This window comes from Helianthus annuus, chromosome 5 (assembly GCF_002127325.2).
Source record: "Helianthus annuus cultivar XRQ/B chromosome 5, HanXRQr2.0-SUNRISE, whole genome shotgun sequence".
Taxonomy (NCBI): Eukaryota; Viridiplantae; Streptophyta; class Magnoliopsida; order Asterales; family Asteraceae; genus Helianthus; species Helianthus annuus.
The window spans coordinates 36,564,941-36,582,552 of NC_035437.2; the positions used below are offsets into that span (position 1 = coordinate 36,564,941).

Genomic DNA, 17,612 nt, shown 5'->3' on the forward strand with positions numbered 1-17,612 from the left:
ACGTCCGGTTTGCCTGTGGAAATTCACTTATGAACCATATTCAATAAATAATACATATTTTGTGATGTCTTTTAGCTTTGACTTAATGTTAATATTTTTAACATATGTTATTTTTTCTCACTAATAAAAATTATGGATCCCTCATGGCCACTTGATTATTGTATAATTCATCAGAAATATGGAAATGAATATTTCCTCATGGCCACTCAAAAATGAGTCGTAAAAGCCATTTGCAAATGTAATTTCCTTGGTCAAGCAAAACAAATAAAAGAACGAGTCATATGAATAAAGACTTTGGATGTATTCATGTATTATATATTATTACACATGTATATCACAATTCACAATACATTTCAAGCTTATTCTTACTAGAAAGGCAAGATCACATAAGACATTTTTTTTGAGGGTAGGGGGTTGTTTGAAACACTACGTAGTTAACATCAAGGAAGTATTACATACATCTTCATTGTTCAATACTTAAATATGGGTTCCAGTAACCCTTAAGAAATGCTTTGCATATTTCTTGCCAGCACTTGTTATCTGGATCTGCAGTTTCCAGCTTTGACCTTGCAACATTAGCTAGTTCAGTCTGTCATTTTATGTTCAATGCTAATCAGTTTTGTTACTCAAGAGACCGCAATTGAGTTGGGGTAGATGAACAAGGAGATTGAGATGAGTTACATACCTCAATGGAATCTTGATTGAGAAGGCGGTCTATAAGATTGTTTAAAATGTCTTTGGGGTACTCTGGATGACCTTGAATCCCTAGAATATGATCCCCAATTGTGAACATTTCGACTCCTGTTTTATCAGAGAATGCTATCACTTGTGCTCCCGTTGGCACCTCCCACACCTGCGCTCGTTCATATAATATGGTATAAGTTCCTTTACCATGATGTGGTTGCATGAGGGCACATCATTAGCATTTTTAGGAGTTTCTAGCAGGTTCTTGAACTTTTTTTAGTCCGAGTCAGTTTGTCAAAGAAGCACACTCAATTGGAGTATACTGATCAACAGAAGAGACTCATTTTTTTTTTTTTAATTTTCCCATGTCAGACTATTCGAGAAGTTCACTTACCACGTGAATATTTGGTGTCACGTTTTTAAGAGTCCACTACACAAGGTAGAGAATTGGCTAAAAACCATAACTACTTCAAAAATCTACTAGAAAAACTTTGCTAAAATGGCCACAAATCAAATAATTCTAGGGTATATGTGATTTTTGGAAGAGATCAAACAAAACTCGATCAAATGGGTTTGCTAAAATGCTTGAGCATGTCTAAGACAAGATGAGCAAATCTTTTCAACTGTTTTTTTAAGAGAGAGAGAGAGAGAGAGAGAGAGAGAGAGACCTCATCTTGGTGGCACTCAATGATGATGAGAGCTGGGGGTGTCTCAATGAAAGTTTCCAGAAAGCTGCAAGGGGAGAAATCTTTGACAATGTTCACTTTCCTTAGGCCAATGTCCCAACCACTATCTGATTTTCCGACCTTTCCTCCTAATGCCCTACACAAAACCTATTTAACAGAAAAACATAAACAAGTTAGTTCATGGTCATTAGTCTCGTACGTTTTAGGATACAAGATGCATCGTTAATTAATTACTTGATTTAAAAAGTAATATAAAAGGAACCGAATGCTCGATTGGACCATTGGCATTGATTTATTTCCCTAAAACATAATTTTCTACAAATGAATTATAAATATAGAATCTTTTTATTATGTTCAGATGTATTGTGATTGGCACTTCCCATACAACCAGTCTACATCTCTTCATAGGCGGCACTCCCGCCCTCTCTCCACCCCTCTCACATCCTCCTCACGAACGCCTTTGTACAAGGATTTTTCGGCGTCTCTTTCTCATCCACGTCTTCCCTGCCCGTTTCTCTTTCTTCCACATCGGACCAAGGGCTTCCATGGGCTTGATGGATGAAAAGAAATAGATGTTTATGTGTGTGTAAATCCCTAAAATCATACCATTGACCTTTTCCCTTTTGCACCTTTTCTTTTCAGTGCTTTCATCAATTTGAGAGATTTTCTGAAAGACTGTCAACTTCATCTCTATCATTTGTAGTTTATCACTTTTCCTTTCAAATTCTAGTTTCTAGATTTAGTTTACCATCAATTCAGTATTTATGGTAAAAATGAATGAAAAAAAAACTAAAAATAAGATGAGTAATCTTTATGGTACAAAAGATTGATATTAAGGCACCTTTTAGGTTTTTCTTTTTTATTCAAAATCAAATAACTCACCATTTTTGGCAAAATATGCAAATGGAAATTTTGGTACTTACCAATTTCTCTAGAGCAAACACTAGCAGTCTCTAAACAAAAATATATAAAAGCAGGTTACATTACAGCTTATCCTTATGTGATTGCCAATATATAGAATACACATAAGTCGAGAATTAGCTTTACCAAATAGTTATAAAATCAATAACATTATCGATTATTTTTATTATTTTATTGGGAGAAAGATTTCACCTTATCCAAAGAAAGGGTATTTCAAATTTAAAATTATCACGGACATCGTCTCTGGTCAATTATGAGGAACTGTGTTACTTAAACAATAATTAAGACAGTTAATTAAATAATCAGTATACAAAAACTGATATAATATTTTTTTTTTAACATAATAATTATTTGAGTTTTGGCACTTAGGTAAGACGTGGCAACCAAAACTTATGAAAACATAAGATTAGAGTTAATTTATTAAGTTTACTGACACTGAACTTTTTGAAAAAGTTATAAACTAGAGCTAACAACCCAAATAAGAAAAAGCATGATCATTTGCTTTCACAAAAATTGTAGTCCAGGTTTTGTGAAACATAACAATTTTGCCATGAAAGAAATTGATTAATTTATGATGCAAATATTCTAGTGGCCAAGAAATGTCGCATTTTTTTTTGGTTACAGAAGAAATACTAATGGGACCTCTTTCAGAATCTCCATATATCGTGGATTATATAAGGTGACAGGAATAAAATGGAAAATTAGATTCGTGGCTAAAGATAATTATATGATTATATCTTGTTACTCAATTCAAGTGTTGCGAATATATTTTAGTTAAAGATGATATATTCGATGTTATAATGTTATATAAGGTTGTATTGCATTTGTGATATGAAGTATCTTAGAATTTGGATCACAAAACCCTTTCTAAGGTATGGGAAAAAGGTATCTCTATTATTATAACCAAGTTACATGATTAAAGATACCTGGTGGCCAAAGCAAATGCCAAGGACTTTCTTTTGCATGGAATATAGGGTTTGCAAAAGATGACAAAGTTCAAGAATCCAATTGTCATCTCCATAAGCATCATAAGGGCTTCCACTCACAACAAACCCATCATAGTTTTCAAGCTCATTCATATCAGGGAACTCCCCATCTACAACCCGGTACATATCCCACTTCTCTTCTTGTTCTTCATCGTCCCCAAAAGCCGCAACAAACACATTAAAATACCCTCCGTACACCTTCTTCACATATTCTGAGTCTCTTGCTGCTAACAGTAATGCATACCTTCTCTTGGATTCACATTCTATCCCCATTTCAGTGTGTTTTTAGTGTGTAGAGAAAGAATGCTCTTATATTTTGAGTAGTTTGGTGTTTAACAAAGGATGTGCTGCTTTTATATAGAACATAGAGAATAAAAACAAAGATTCCAGATGGCAGAAGTTGAATAAATAAAGAATAAAGAATCCATATAAGTAAGTGTGAATGCGATAATATAATTTAGTGGGGTGGGAATCAAAGATGACATAAGAAAGCTTAGGTAAAACCATAGTCACAGAATTCGTCCATGAAGCCACGAATTTCGTATTGGTACGAAACGTACCATCCGGAATTCGTATCAGTATTGTACGCTATCAATTCGTGAATTGCATACATCAAATCGGCGTTTTTTATACATCAAATCAGCGTATTTCAGACATCAATTCAGCATATGCAATTCATGAATTTATCCGATTTCGTTTTCTAAAGTAGCGAATTTGTAGGTATAATACGTATTAGGGTTTGGAAACGGCGCGTATGAAAATACGTACAATTGGCGGGATTATATAAAAAGCGGGAAACACAGAGAATACGTATGGTACGTTTCCATAATTCTGACCAGTTACCAAATCCCAGAAATCCATAATCATGTTTATATATACGCTGATTTGTTACTCAATTTCACACAATCACACCTTCAATTACACTGCATTCATTCCAATTTCACACCTTCACAATCAAATGGCTTTCGGAAAAAAAAAGCAATTACAGTGATGATCAAGAGACACATGTAAGCGAGACACAAGATTTCATTAACATTGATGATGAGGTTCAGGAAATATCGGCAGCAGGTGGAAGTCAATCGAAAAAACGAAGTGAAGAAACGTCTTATGATCCAACAAAGCCGCTCGTTAGTGAAGTAACCTACACGGGTGTTGGTACGTTTCTGCAGTTGATTAAATTAAATAGTGTGATTAAATCAGCATGCTTAACTTAATATTTGTTAGCAATATTAGTTTGTTAGCAGATATTTGTACAGATGGCAAAAGTCTGAAACCATTAGTTTATAGTTTAATTTAATCATCAGCATGCTTAACTTAATATTTGTCAGCATGATTAAATTAATATTTGTACAGTTGATTATATTTTCTTTGATCAGAGAAAAAACTTATATTTTATTGCTTTATGATTTAGACAAACAAAAACAACCCCAATAAATAGGGATACAAGAATGATAAATACGGAAATATGAGCTGGATGAAGGATCCAAAAGATCCTAACGGCTAAATGATTGATGCTAAAATGATGAAGGAAATCTCCCAAAAAAAGGAAATGATGAATAATTTCTGATCCTATAATTTTATTTTATAACACTCCCCCTCAAGTTGAGTAGTAGGGTCTCCGAAGCTCAACTTGTTGAGGCAACTGTTGAACAATTTCCCGTTGACAGCCTTGGTTAAAATGTCTGCAAGTTGATCTTTAGAGGGAATAAGCGGAAGTTCTACAATCCCTGCTTCGAGCTTTTCTTTGATGAAATGTCTATCAACTTCCACATGTTTTGTACGGTCGTGTTGGACAGGATTTTCTGAAATCTATATGGCGGCTTGATTATCTCACATGATTTTACTGGGCTCAGTTTGGGGAAAATCAATCTCTGATAAAAGTTTGTGTATTCTGCTAATCCTCGTGCAACGCCTCGGAATTCTGCTTCAGCGCTAGACAAGGCGACAACCTTTTGTTTTTTGCTTTCCATGTAACTAAGTTTCCACCAACCAAAGTAAAGTATCCCGAAGTAGATCTCCGGTCATCTTTGTTTCCTGCCTAGTCTGCGTCTGTATAGGCCTGAATCTTCAAATGTTTGTTTGGCCGAAACAAAATCCCATGGCCTACAGTCCCTTTAAGGTACTTTATGTTCCTTAGAACTGCATCCATGTGATTCGTTTGTGGTCGGTGCATGAATTGACTGACAACTCCTACTGCGTATGCAATGTCAGGGCGGGTATGTGAAAGATATATAAGTTTGCCCACCAATCGTTTTCCTTGTCTGCCAAATCTTTTCCTTCTTCTATGTAGAGTTTCTGGTTGGTCATTATGGGAATGTCAACTGGTTTGCAGTCAATCATCCCTATCTCAGCCAGGAGATCAAGAATATATTTTTTCTGACATATGAAAATCCCTTGTTGAGATCTAAGAACTTCAATCCCAAGAAAGTACTTCAGTCTTCCTAAATCTTTCATTTCGAACTCGGTGAAAAGACTTTCCTTTAACTTCTTAATTTCTTCTTCATCATTACCTGTAATAATCATATCATCAACGTATATAATTAAACAAGTTACAAATTTACCAGTTTGTTTAAGGAATAGTGTGTGGTCAGAATTGCTTTGTCGGAAGCCATATCCTTTCATTGCCAATGTAAATCTGCCAAACCAGGCCCGAGGGGATTATTTAAGACCGTAAAGAGTCCTTTTTAATCTACACACTTCATTAGCTTTAAAGTCTTTGGCAAAACCGGGGGGAGCCTCTATGTAAACTTCTTCTTCTAATTCTCCATGTAGAAAAGCATTTGTGACGTCAAATTGATGAAGGGGCCATCCTTCGTTTGCAGTGATGGAGAAAAGGACGCGAATAGTGTCAATTTTAGCAACCGGTGAAAAAGTTTCGAAATAGTCAATCCCATATGTTTGGGTGTAGCCTTTAGCTACGAGTCGAGTTTTATATCTTTCAATGGTTCCATCAGCTTTGTGTTTGATTGTAAAGACCCAACGACATCCTACTGGTCTTTTTCCTAAGGGAAGAACACCTTTTTCTCATGTATCATTTCTTTTGAGTGCTTCATTTCTTTTTCCATAGCATTTTTTCAATTTTTTGAATTCAAGGCCTGTTCTATAGAGGTTGGTAGTTGCTCCTTATACAAGGAAGTTGTGAAGGCTTTGGCTTCTTTCGATAAGTTACCATTTGCAGTATTTGCCATGGGATATCTAGATGACCTCGTTTCTTTTTCTGGAGAGTATCGTTCTGGAGGAATCCCCCTATTAGCTCTTGGAGGCAAGACATATTTTCCTGTTGTTTCTTCTTCCATATCGTGTTCTTCTTGTTCTTGTGTTGGTTCTTCTTGTTCCTGTATAAACTCTTCCTGCAAATTTTGATCTAATGCACTCTCATTGTTGTTAGTTTCAGTATTTTAAGTTTCATTTATTTCAACGTGACTTACCTCAGTATCTGGACTAGGGAAATCTTGGTTAGTGGCACTAACGGTGGGAGCATCAATTTGTGGACTAGGAGCAGGTGCCTCATCCCGGTTATTGTGATGGACTTCTCCTTAAAAAAGGAATCTTGGTTATCCTGCTTAGTGTGTCATATGCCTTCTCCCCCTGACCACTGTGCTGGGGGGTATAGAAGTATTCGGTTTCAAGAAAGTCACAATTAAGGGTAGTGTACATATGTCGTCGTTTTGGACTATAGCATCGATATCCTTTTTGATCGACACCATAGCCAACAAATACACACTTCTCAGCGCACGGGCCAAGTTTGCCTCGATCATGTTTAGGTATACGAGCATAGACCGTGCATCCGAAAACCCGTCGTTGTAACGTGAGAGGTGGAGGAATTTTAGTTAAATCGGACAAAATTTGGATGGGAGTTTTTGAATCAAGAGCTTTAGTTGGGAGACGGTTGATCAAATAAGTTGCAGTAGAAGCTGCTTCAGGCCAAAAAAATGTAGGAACCCTTGACTCAAGCAATAGGGCGCGTGTAATTTCTAAGAAGATCCGATTTTTTCGTTCGACAGTGCCATTTTGTTCAGGAGTATGTGGACATGTTTTTTTAATGCCTTTGTCTTGACAAAATTGTTTCATGGAATTGTTGACATACTCTCCTCCGTTGTCGGATCGAGGGATTTGAATATTAGTCTTAAATTGTGCTTGTATCATGGCATAAAATATTCTAATTTCTCGAAAACTTCATTTGTGTTTTTCAAAAAATAAATCCATGTCATACGAGTGCAATCGTCAATAAAAAGAACAAAAAAACGAAAGTTTTGTCCTCCAATGACCTCAGCGGGTCCCCAAACATCTGAGTGAATAAGAGAAAAAGGTAACGCAACTTTGGTGTTATTTAATTTATAAGTTTGTCTATGACTTTTAGCTAAGACACCCATTATTATTAGAAAAAAGTTTTGGAAATAAAACACGTAAATAGCCAATAGATGGGTGTCCTAATCTCCTATGATCATTCCCAGTTGAGTCACTTCATCCACATAGTACAATCCCAATCGTTCAGTGCCACGCCCAATGATCATTCCCGTCCTGATATCCTGGAGAATACAAAAGGTTGGATGCATCAAGATGGTGCAATTTAACTCTTTTGTAACATGACTAATGGATAACAGTTTACGCGACAGGGACGGGACGTAAAGACAGTTTGAAAGTTTTAAAGTGGGAAATATCTCAACAGTTCCTCCTCCTTTGACAGGAACAACCCCCCCCCCCCCCGGTTAGCGGTTTTGATATGGTCAATTCTAGGAGTATTTTTATTTCTAATATCGGATAAATCATATGTTAGTTTCTCCAGCGAAAGCAACACCGCCAAATCCCCCACTGTTCTGCTCGTCGCTCCTGCCAGAATCTTCGCCGCTCCTGCCGAAATCTTCGGTACGGTTGGTGGCGACTGCTGCTTTCCCTCCATCTTTAGTACTCTTCTTATGGCCATCGCTCCACCATTCAGGGTAGCCAACAATTCTGAAGCATTGGTCTTTGGTATGCCTCATCATTCCACAATGGTCACACTTAAGGTTAGTTTTATCGATCTTGGGTTTGAACGGGAAGTCTGAGCGGCGCGTCTGCCCCTGGCCGCAAGCCCTAGGGCTCTGTCACTGTGGTCAGGTCGAGTAGTAGCTAGCCCCGCTCCGATTCCTGATTGAGTTCCGGCAGTGGTCCCAAGGATGTTTTGGTGTGCGGTTTCCTTTCGGACTGCCGCATATGCTTCTTCTGCCGAGGGAAGCGGATCCATCCTAAGGATTTATCTCTTGATAGTATGATATTGTCTGTCAATTGCGTTAAGGAACTGAAACAATTTCTGCTCTGTTCTCAGTTTATTGTAAGTGGTAATATCAGCTGGGAATGTCATGGGATTTGGATCTCTTCGATCTATTTCTCCCCAGATTCCTTTCATTATGATCCAAAATTCCTCAAGAGGGGTTCCATTCTGTTTAATTCCATTCGCTTTGACATGTAAATCAAAGGTTTGGAGCTTATCTTTACCACTGTTGTATGTGGTGACGAGAGCATCCCACAAGGCTTTAGCAGTGGGAAACTCGTTCAAGTTGCTTGCAATTGTTGGTTCAATATTTTGTACTAGCCATGAAAACACTACGAGGTCGTCTTGTTCCCATCGCTCATACCCATCTTCAGTCGGTTTGGGAGGTGCCGGATTTCCTGACAAATGACCGAGAAGAGTTTTTGATTTACCTTCAATTGCTACACGAATCATACGAGCCCATAGGGCATAATTTTGATTGTTAAGTTTAAGGCTGATCATGAGGCTATCGGACAGATTGTGTTTGTGTTTTGGTTTTGGGATGATTGAAAACCATTGAGAAGGTTGGCTAATTGGATTGAAAGGTCGGTATTATTTTGAACAGTCGGGCCGCCGTCGGAAGACATGGTGGCCTTGGCTATGGTTGTTTGAAGCGGAAGGGGTAGATGATGAGCAGTTCCCTGAATCGATTCAGAACTGCTCTGATACCATATTTTCTTTGATCAGAGAAAAAACTTATATTTTATTGCTTTATGATCTAGATAAACAAAATAGAGATACAAGAATGATAAATACGGAAATATGAGCTGGATGAAGGATCCAAAAGATCCTAACGGCTAAATGATTGATGCTAAAATGATGAAGGAAATCTCCCAAAAAAAGGAAATGATGAATAATTTCTGATCCTATAGTTTTATTTTCTAACAGATTAAATTGCTAGCTTAAGTGCTTAACCATTAGTAATGCTGTTGTCAAAAGTCTGAAACCATTAGTTTATAGTTTCTGTTGCTTGAAACCATTAGTTTATAGTTTATGTTGCTTGAAACCATTAGTTTATAGTTTCTGGTGTTGATTAAATTAAATACTATGTCAAAAGTCTTCTGTTGTATTAAATAATAGTATGTTGTTGTTGTATTAAATAGTATGCTGTTGTCAAAAGTCTGCTGTTGTTGTATTAAATAGTATGCGTAATCAGTATATTATGTGGTATTAATTCAGTTTACTTGCTACAGGGAAGAGCAAGAATCCTGGCGGTAGTAAAACATGGGTTTGCAATCGCTGTAAGTGCACGTTTACGAGCACTTACACAAAATTCATTACCACTTTTTAGGGCTGATGGAAAAAAAGCCGACATTAAAAGATGTTCGGTCCTACTTAGAGACCAGGAGAAGTTAAAAAGGCTTTTGAACAAGGTAAAAGAAGCAGAATCTGGTGGAGTTTCAAAGTCGTTAAAAAATTCGGTTCTATCGAAAAACTCATCCTCGAAGAAACTCCTTGAAGAATCGTTTGCCATGTTAAAGAGAAACGAGGTAGATTTGAAGATTGTTCATGGTTTATGTGCTAACGGGATCCCACTAAATGTATTACGCAACCCACAATTTATTGAAATGGTGAGTGCGATCAAGAAGGCACTAGATGGATACAAACCCCCATCTAGTGAAAAAGCTAGATGTCACACCCCAACCGATGGCGGAATCATCGGGGCGCGGCACTGAGCGAAACAGATTGTTCAGAAGTTTCCACAACAACTATCATACAATTCAGTTATATAACACGTCCCATACCGTGTCCCAAACAATAAGAAGTTATCATAGAAAGCAACTAAACAATATGGGAACTGTTCCGACAACTCGGATTCTTAATTATTACAAACCAAAAGTAAATATTGTTTTAAGACCTCTAGACATCTACGGTGGATCTTACTGACTACAGGTGCCAGTGCAAGATCTACAGATAATTATGGCCCTGGAACAGGTACGTGGACACTGTCCTAAGGTCACAGGCTCCTAGAAGTTTATTATTGCCTCGCTGCCCTAGCACGCTAGTAGCTTAAACACCTGTCACATACGTTAAAATAAAAGTCAATACATATAATGTAAAGGTGAGTACACAAGTTTGATATAGCATATAGAGTTCGAATAATTTACGCATAACCAAGCACGTACACAAGGGCAAATGATGCATGTAAATTATCAACATGGGACCATCGGTACCAACGACTTCGGGTTGACTGTCCGAGACAGTTCGCAATACATGATTACCACCGTAATCCATGCAAGTAATTGTCCTTAGCAACCCCCGTGTGAACGGGTGCTGAGTCCAAACTATAGTACTACGTTGCTAAAGCAGGTAGATAGCACTCCACGTGTAAACATAATAAACAGCAATCATTTAGACAAGTAATACATGCAAGTAGGTTAGCGTTCAAATAGTTTGTGTTGATTGTGATTTTGATAGTTTACGTATGTAACACCCAAAAGTGCTGAAAGCAAAAAGGGATCGAGTATACTCACAGTGGTTGATTGTGGATTGAAGGGAGCACTGAGAATAGGTTAGCCTGAATAGTTTTATAACACAACGATGAGTAACGCGGAAAAAGGTAAACAAAGGAAACTGGATTGGATAGGCCAATCGATCGGACAGCAGTTCGATCGAGTGGGCTGTTCGATTGGTTTGAAAGTCCGTTCGAACATCCATTCGATCGGCTGGCTGGCTCGATCGGCTGGTTCCTTCAAGTGGATTGTTTCTTCCTTTGATGTGAAGGATGTGTTTGTGTATGATGGCTTGTACTACCTTTCAAGTTGGTCGATCGAACTGCTGTTCGACCGGTTAGCCCAACCGATCGGTTAGCACTTTGTTGTTTCCAAGTATGTCACTCGATCGGTTGGTATGTTCGATCGGGTGACATTCCAATGCTTTGAAAAGTCTAAGTGTTTGAAAGTATAGTATCTCATGATCCGAGCAGTAGTGATTACAATCGAGTGGCATAGTCGATCGAACAGTACCTCGTCAATACTACACTTTGTGAGTTGGTGGGTCTAAGTGCTAGTCGATCGGTTAGCCTAACCGATCGGCTGGCATAGTCGTCCGGTTGGGCTGTTCGATCGAACAGCCTAGCCGTTCGGCCAGCTTCTCGATTTGGTTAACTTATCACCTAACACTTGGTTATTCCCGTTGTTCGTTGGTGTTTTAGAGATATTTTGACTACGAGTTGAACCACAAAACTGAAGTCCCTATTTAGCCTACTGACTTGAGCAGGAATCACCCAAACTCGGTCAGAGACGGTTTGGAACCCAAGTTTAAGTTTAACCCGGAATCGGTATATCTCTTGGTAGAACCCGAATCTTGAACCATGTGTTTGTTTAGGTCGATTTGTAAATCGGTTCAAGTCTCGTTTTCATCTTCTTGAGTGTAAAAGAGTTGAAAGATAGATGAAAACCCATCTTCCAATCCTTTTCCACCGTGAAATGTTAAGATCTATGGAAGATTTTAGGTTATTGATGTGGAAATCGGTTAGATCTAGCTTATTCATGGTTGAATGAAGTCAAGAACATGAAGTTCTTGATGAACACCAAGAACACCATGATGACATCACTCAAGAACGCCTAGATCTTGGTGATTTCATGGATGAAATTCAGATTTTGAAAGATAGAAAGGTGGAGAATCGATCAATGAACAAAAACGTACAAAGATTAGAGTGAAATACTTACAGGTTTGAGAGAAATCTTGGATTTAGTGAGAAGAAGAGGCTGGTCGGTCAGAACTTTTCCAAAAGTGGAAAGTTTGACAAAGACAGCCCTATTTATAGGCTTCCAAAAGAGGAAAGGTCAGCTGATCGAACAGCATTCCTGATCGAGTAGCTGTCCGATCGAACAGTCCTGTTCGATCGGCTAGCCTGTTCGATCAGGTTGCCCTGTTCGATCGGCTAGCCTGTTCGATCAGGTTGCCCTGTTCGAACGGCTTACCTGATTTTGAGTGTCTCGCGACGATTTTCGATATTTCGAGTTCGATGAACGATGATTTGAGGATGATAGAATTCCTAATCAAATTACTTTTAGTCCCAGCTATTATATCTAACATGCAAGCATCCTTACAACTTGTTTCCAAAGTCGGTTTCGATTGAGTTTGATTCACCTTCGAGTCTTGATTGATTTGATTGATTCACCACACACTTTAACATAAGAATAAACATGCACAAATAACACATAAGACACACACACACACGTATAAAAAGTACTAAAATCCCCACACTTGCGTTTGATGATTGATTTGATTAGCTTGATTATTGATTGACTATCTTTATTGCGTTGTTACTTCCTATCACTCACAGTCGGTCGCTGATTCTCAGTTCGATTATCGGTCGATTAGTTTAATTATACAACACTTACTCCAAATAATACGAAAATCAAAATGAAACTAAAATGAAACTAATCTTTAATTCCAATAACAGTCAACACTTGACTTTGACTTTGACTTTTGGAAAACACGGGGTGTTACAGTCTCCCCTCCTTTAGGGAATTTCGTCCCGAAATTAGGCCGAGAACCGTACATCGCCGTGTGATTTTACCTATTTGATGCTTCAGATCTATCTGAATAACTGCGGGTACTTGGCCTTCATGTCACTTTCGAGTTCCCAAGTGAACTCCGCGCCTCGTTTGCCTTCCCATCGTACTTTTACAATAGGAATGCGAGAGCGTCTGAGTTGCTTGGTCTGTCGGTCCATGATTTCGACAGGCTTTTCCACGAAGTGTAGCGTCTCATTGACCTGAAGATCGTCGAGTGGTATTATTGCGTCGTGGTCGGCTACACATTTTCGAAGGTTTGATATATGGAAAGTCGGGTGGACATTGCTGAGTTTCTCCGGTAATTCGAGTTTGTAGGCAACTTTACCGATCCTTTCCAGAATCTTAAAAGGTCCAACAAATCGAGGCGCAAGTTTCCCTCTTTTGCCGAATCGGACTACTCCCTTCCAAGGCGATACCTTTAGGAGCACGTAGTCGCCAACTGCAAATTCGCGGGGCCTGCGTCGTTTATCGGCGTACATCTTTTGTCTATCCCGGGCCTTTACCAAATTTTCCCTTATTTGGTGGATCTTGTCAGTCGTTTCTTGTAGAATCTCGGGCCCAGTCAATTGTGAATGACCGACCTCGTGCCATACAATAGGCGAGCGACATCTCCTACCATACAAGGCTTCGAAAGGTGCCATTTCGATGCTGGAGTGATAGCTATTATTGTACGAAAATTCGACCAACGGTAGGTGTTTGCTCCAACTACCACCAAAATCAATAACACACGCACGGAGCATGTCTTCAATAGTACGAATCGTTCTTTCAGTCTGCCCGTCGGTTTGCGGGTGGAATGCGGTACTCAAATTCAGCGTCGTACCTAGAGCTGCTTGAAAAGTTTCCCACAATCTCGATGTAAACCGAGCATCGCGATCCGAAATGATGTCTCGAGGCGTACCATGATTCTTAATGATCTCGTCGGTGTAGATTTGGGCTAGTTTGGCCACCTTATAGTCTTCTCGTATTGGCAGAAAGTGGGCTGATTTGGTCAGACGGTCGACTATAACCCAAATACTGTCGTGACCTGATGGCGTGGTCGGAAGCTTAGTTATGAAATCCATAGCTATGCTTTCCCACTTCCATACGGGTATCGGCGGTTGTTCGAGTAAGCCTGAAGGTCTTTGGTGTTCAGCCTTGACTCTTGCACAAGTTAAACAGCTACCAACATATAGAGCAATATCCCTTTTCATCCCAGGCCACCAGTACTTGTAACGGAGGTCCTGATACATTTTGTCCGCACCGGGATGAATGGAATATCGGGATTTGTGGGCTTCGTTCATGATAATCTTTCGCAAATCTGTCCTCCTCGGAACCCAGATTCGGTCCAGATAATAGAATATCCCGTTGGCTTTGCTCACGAGCTGAGTTCCATCGTGATAGATTCGTTCTTTCTTCAACGTACGCTCGTTGAAGCATGCGTGTTGTGCTTCGCGGATGAGAGCTTCGAGGTTATACTGAGCCTGGATGTTTCGAACACCTATCACGTAATTCTTTCTGCTGAGGGCGTCTGCAACTACATTCGCCTTGACTGGGTGATAACGGATCTCACAGTCGTAATCGTTGAGAAGTTCTACCCATCGGCGTTGACGCATATTGAGTTCCCTCTGGTTAAAGATATGTTGTAGGCTCTTGTGATCGGTGAAGATCGTACACTTTGTACCATACAGGTAGTGTCGCCAAATCTTTAAGGCAAAGACAACTGCGCCTAGCTCAAGGTCATGGGTTGTATAGTTCTTCTCGTGGATTTTGAGCTGTCGAGATGCGTAAGCTATAACCTTGTCTCGTTGCATGAGAACACAGCCAAGTCCAAGGTTTGAAGCATCACAATAGACAACGAAGTCATCGTTTCCGTCCGGCAGTGTAAGAACTGGTGCATGGCACAGCATGTGTTTGAGAGTTTGGAAAGCAGTCTCCTGCGCGGTTCCCCACACAAAAGGCTTGTCTTTATGAGTAAGGGAGGTAAGCGGTACAGCAATCTTTGAGAATCCTTCGATGAATCGCCGGTAGTAACCAGCTAATCCGAGAAAAGAGCGAACTTCTGACGGATTCTTTGGCGTAACCCATCCCTTGACTGCCTCAATCTTTGCAGGATCAACGTGTATACCCTGACTATTCACGATGTGACCCAGAAATTGAACCTCCTCCAACCAGAATTCGCACTTGGAGAACTTGGCGTAGAGTTGGTTTCCCTGAAGTAACTCGAGAACCAGTCGTAGATGCTGCGCATGTTCGGCCCTCGATCTGGAATAGATCAGGACATCGTCAATAAATACAATGACAAAGCGGTCTAAGAATGGTTTACACACGCGATTCATCAGATCCATGAAGACCGCGGGTGCGTTGGTCAAACCAAACGGCATGACAACAAATTCGTAGTGGCCGTATCGGGTTCGAAAAGCGGTTTTGGGTATGTCTTCCTCTTGAATCCGCAACTGATGGTAGCCTGAACGTAGATCAATCTTGGAGAAATACTGAGCACCTTGTAATTGGTCAAACAGGTCATCGATTCTAGGTAAGGGGTATCGGTTCTTGATGGTCAGCTTGTTCAATTCCCGGTAATCGATGCACATCCGGAACGACCCGTCCTTCTTCTTGACAAAAAGGACTGGCGCGCCCCATGGAGAAGTGCTCGGGCGAATGAAGCCTTTTTCAAGTAACTCTTGGAGTTGGTTTGAAAGTTCTCGCATCTCAGAGGGAGCGAGTCGATATGGAGCCTTGGCTACTGGGTTGGCTCCTGGAATAAGGTCGATTCGAAAGTCGATATCACGACTTGGAGGTAATCCAGGAAGATCATCAGGGAACACCTGAGGAAATTCTCGGACAACAGGAACATCATTGACTTCAACTTTCTTTTTCTTGTCCGTCTCTGCTACAACAATGTTGGCCAAGAAGGCTCGATATTCCTTGCGGAGATATTTGCGAGCTTGAAGACAGGACATGAGCTTGAGATCTTTCGCAGTAGTTTCACCATAAACACATAGAATATCACCACTAGCTAACACAAAACGAATCATCTTATCAGCACACACAACTTCAGCATGGTTTTCACGAAGAAAGTCCATGCCTACTATGACATCGAAACTTCCGAGCTGCATTGGAATGAGATTAATCGGGAATATATGATTGTTGAGCTTGAGAGTACAATCACGGAGCACAGAATTGACAGCAATGGTTCTTCCGGTAGCGACTTCTACTTCGAAGGGTGTCGAAAGATAAGAGCGCTTACGTCTAAGAAGCTTCTCAAATTCAAATGACACAAAGCAGTTATCGGCTCCAGTATCAAACAAACATGATGCATATATACCATTCACAAGGAACGTACCATTGACCACGTTGTTGTCAGCTTGAGCCTGACGTGCGTTGATGTTGAAGGTTCTGGCGTGAGCGGCTTGTTGTTGAGGCTGTTGTTGTTGTTGCTGTGGTTGTTGAGCTTCTTGTTTCACCACCCTGTTCGGGCACCGGTTTGCGAAGTGGTTAGGGTCACCACATGCAAAGCAGGTCCGAACATTGTTTGCTGGGGCCTGTGCAGCTTGAGGAGCTTGAGGAGCAGGGAGTAGAGCCTGGTTGACAGCGACTTGAGCTTGAGCTTGACGGGGACCATAGCGGCAACTCGCAGTGAAATGCCCGTAGACATTACAGTGAGCGCAGAATCGGCAGGCCACACCCACCGGGTGATGATAAGAACATGTAGCACAGAGTGGGTGGGGGCCGGTGTACGCACGCTTAGCTGGCGGCGCATTGATCACTGGCGCTGAACGCTGTGGCTGTTGCTGCTGGGCTGGTACAGACTGTAGTGGAGTAGCAGTGGTTGCGGCAGCGCAACTCTTCTTCTTTCTTCTCCTTGAGGACTTGGAGGCTTGAGCAGTAGGGTTGTCGGTTGATGCTGCGGTGACTTGATGCAGAGACTTGTTTGGCTTATCCCAGACACCAGCCTTAACTCGCTTGTCGTTAATCTCAGCAGCGAGTAGGTAGGTTTCCTCGATCGTTGCGGGTTTGGCGGCGTGAACAAAATCTGCAACACAATCCGGAAGAGCACGGATGTATTTCTTGATGGTCATGTCAGAAGTCTTGACCTGGTCTGGACAGATAATGCTCAACTGCTTGAAACGGGCAGTGAGACCAGCATTGTCTCCCTCCTTTTGCTTGATACTCCAGAACTCATCCTCCAACTTTTGGCGTTCGTGGGGAGGACAGAACTCGTCCATCATGATCGCTTTCAATTCCTTCCACGTCAGCTCGTATGCAGCGTCGTTCCCGCGCTTGTTCCTTTCTGCGGTCCACCAGTCCAAAGCTCGCGACTGGAAAACACCGGTAGCATTGAGAGTACGGAGGTGATCTGGGCATCCGCTTTGACGAAGGGTAACTTCCACAGAGTCAAACCAATGAAACAGAGCCGTAGGGCCATCTTCACCGGTAAACTCTTTTGGCCCACATGCCTTGAATTGTTTGAAGCTAAAAGTAGCTTTGTTGGAGTCCTTGGGCGTGAGGGTTCGGGATTCCTCAGATGACTTGCTTGCGT

General features: G+C 40.6%; 1 protein-coding gene across 2 annotated transcripts; it reads right to left on the reverse strand.

The window, feature by feature from the left end:
• Positions 1 to 282: 282 nt before the first annotated feature.
• LOC110940260 (gamma-glutamyl peptidase 3) lies at positions 283 to 3,605 on the reverse strand. 2 transcript variants are annotated; one of them, XM_022181811.2, is made up of 4 exons: positions 3,218 to 3,605; positions 1,353 to 1,517; positions 686 to 853; positions 283 to 566 (listed from the first exon to the last, which is right to left on the reverse strand). In XM_022181811.2, exons 1-4 carry the CDS (start codon positions 3,548 to 3,550, stop codon positions 537 to 539), a joined length of 696 nt encoding a protein of 231 aa, XP_022037503.1. In that variant the 5' UTR covers positions 3,551 to 3,605; the 3' UTR covers positions 283 to 536. The 2 variants fall into 2 exon arrangements, with proteins under 2 accessions (XP_022037503.1, XP_022037502.1); XM_022181810.2 differs by having other exon boundaries at positions 283 to 589.
• Between the last annotated feature and the right edge of the window lie 14,007 nt (positions 3,606 to 17,612).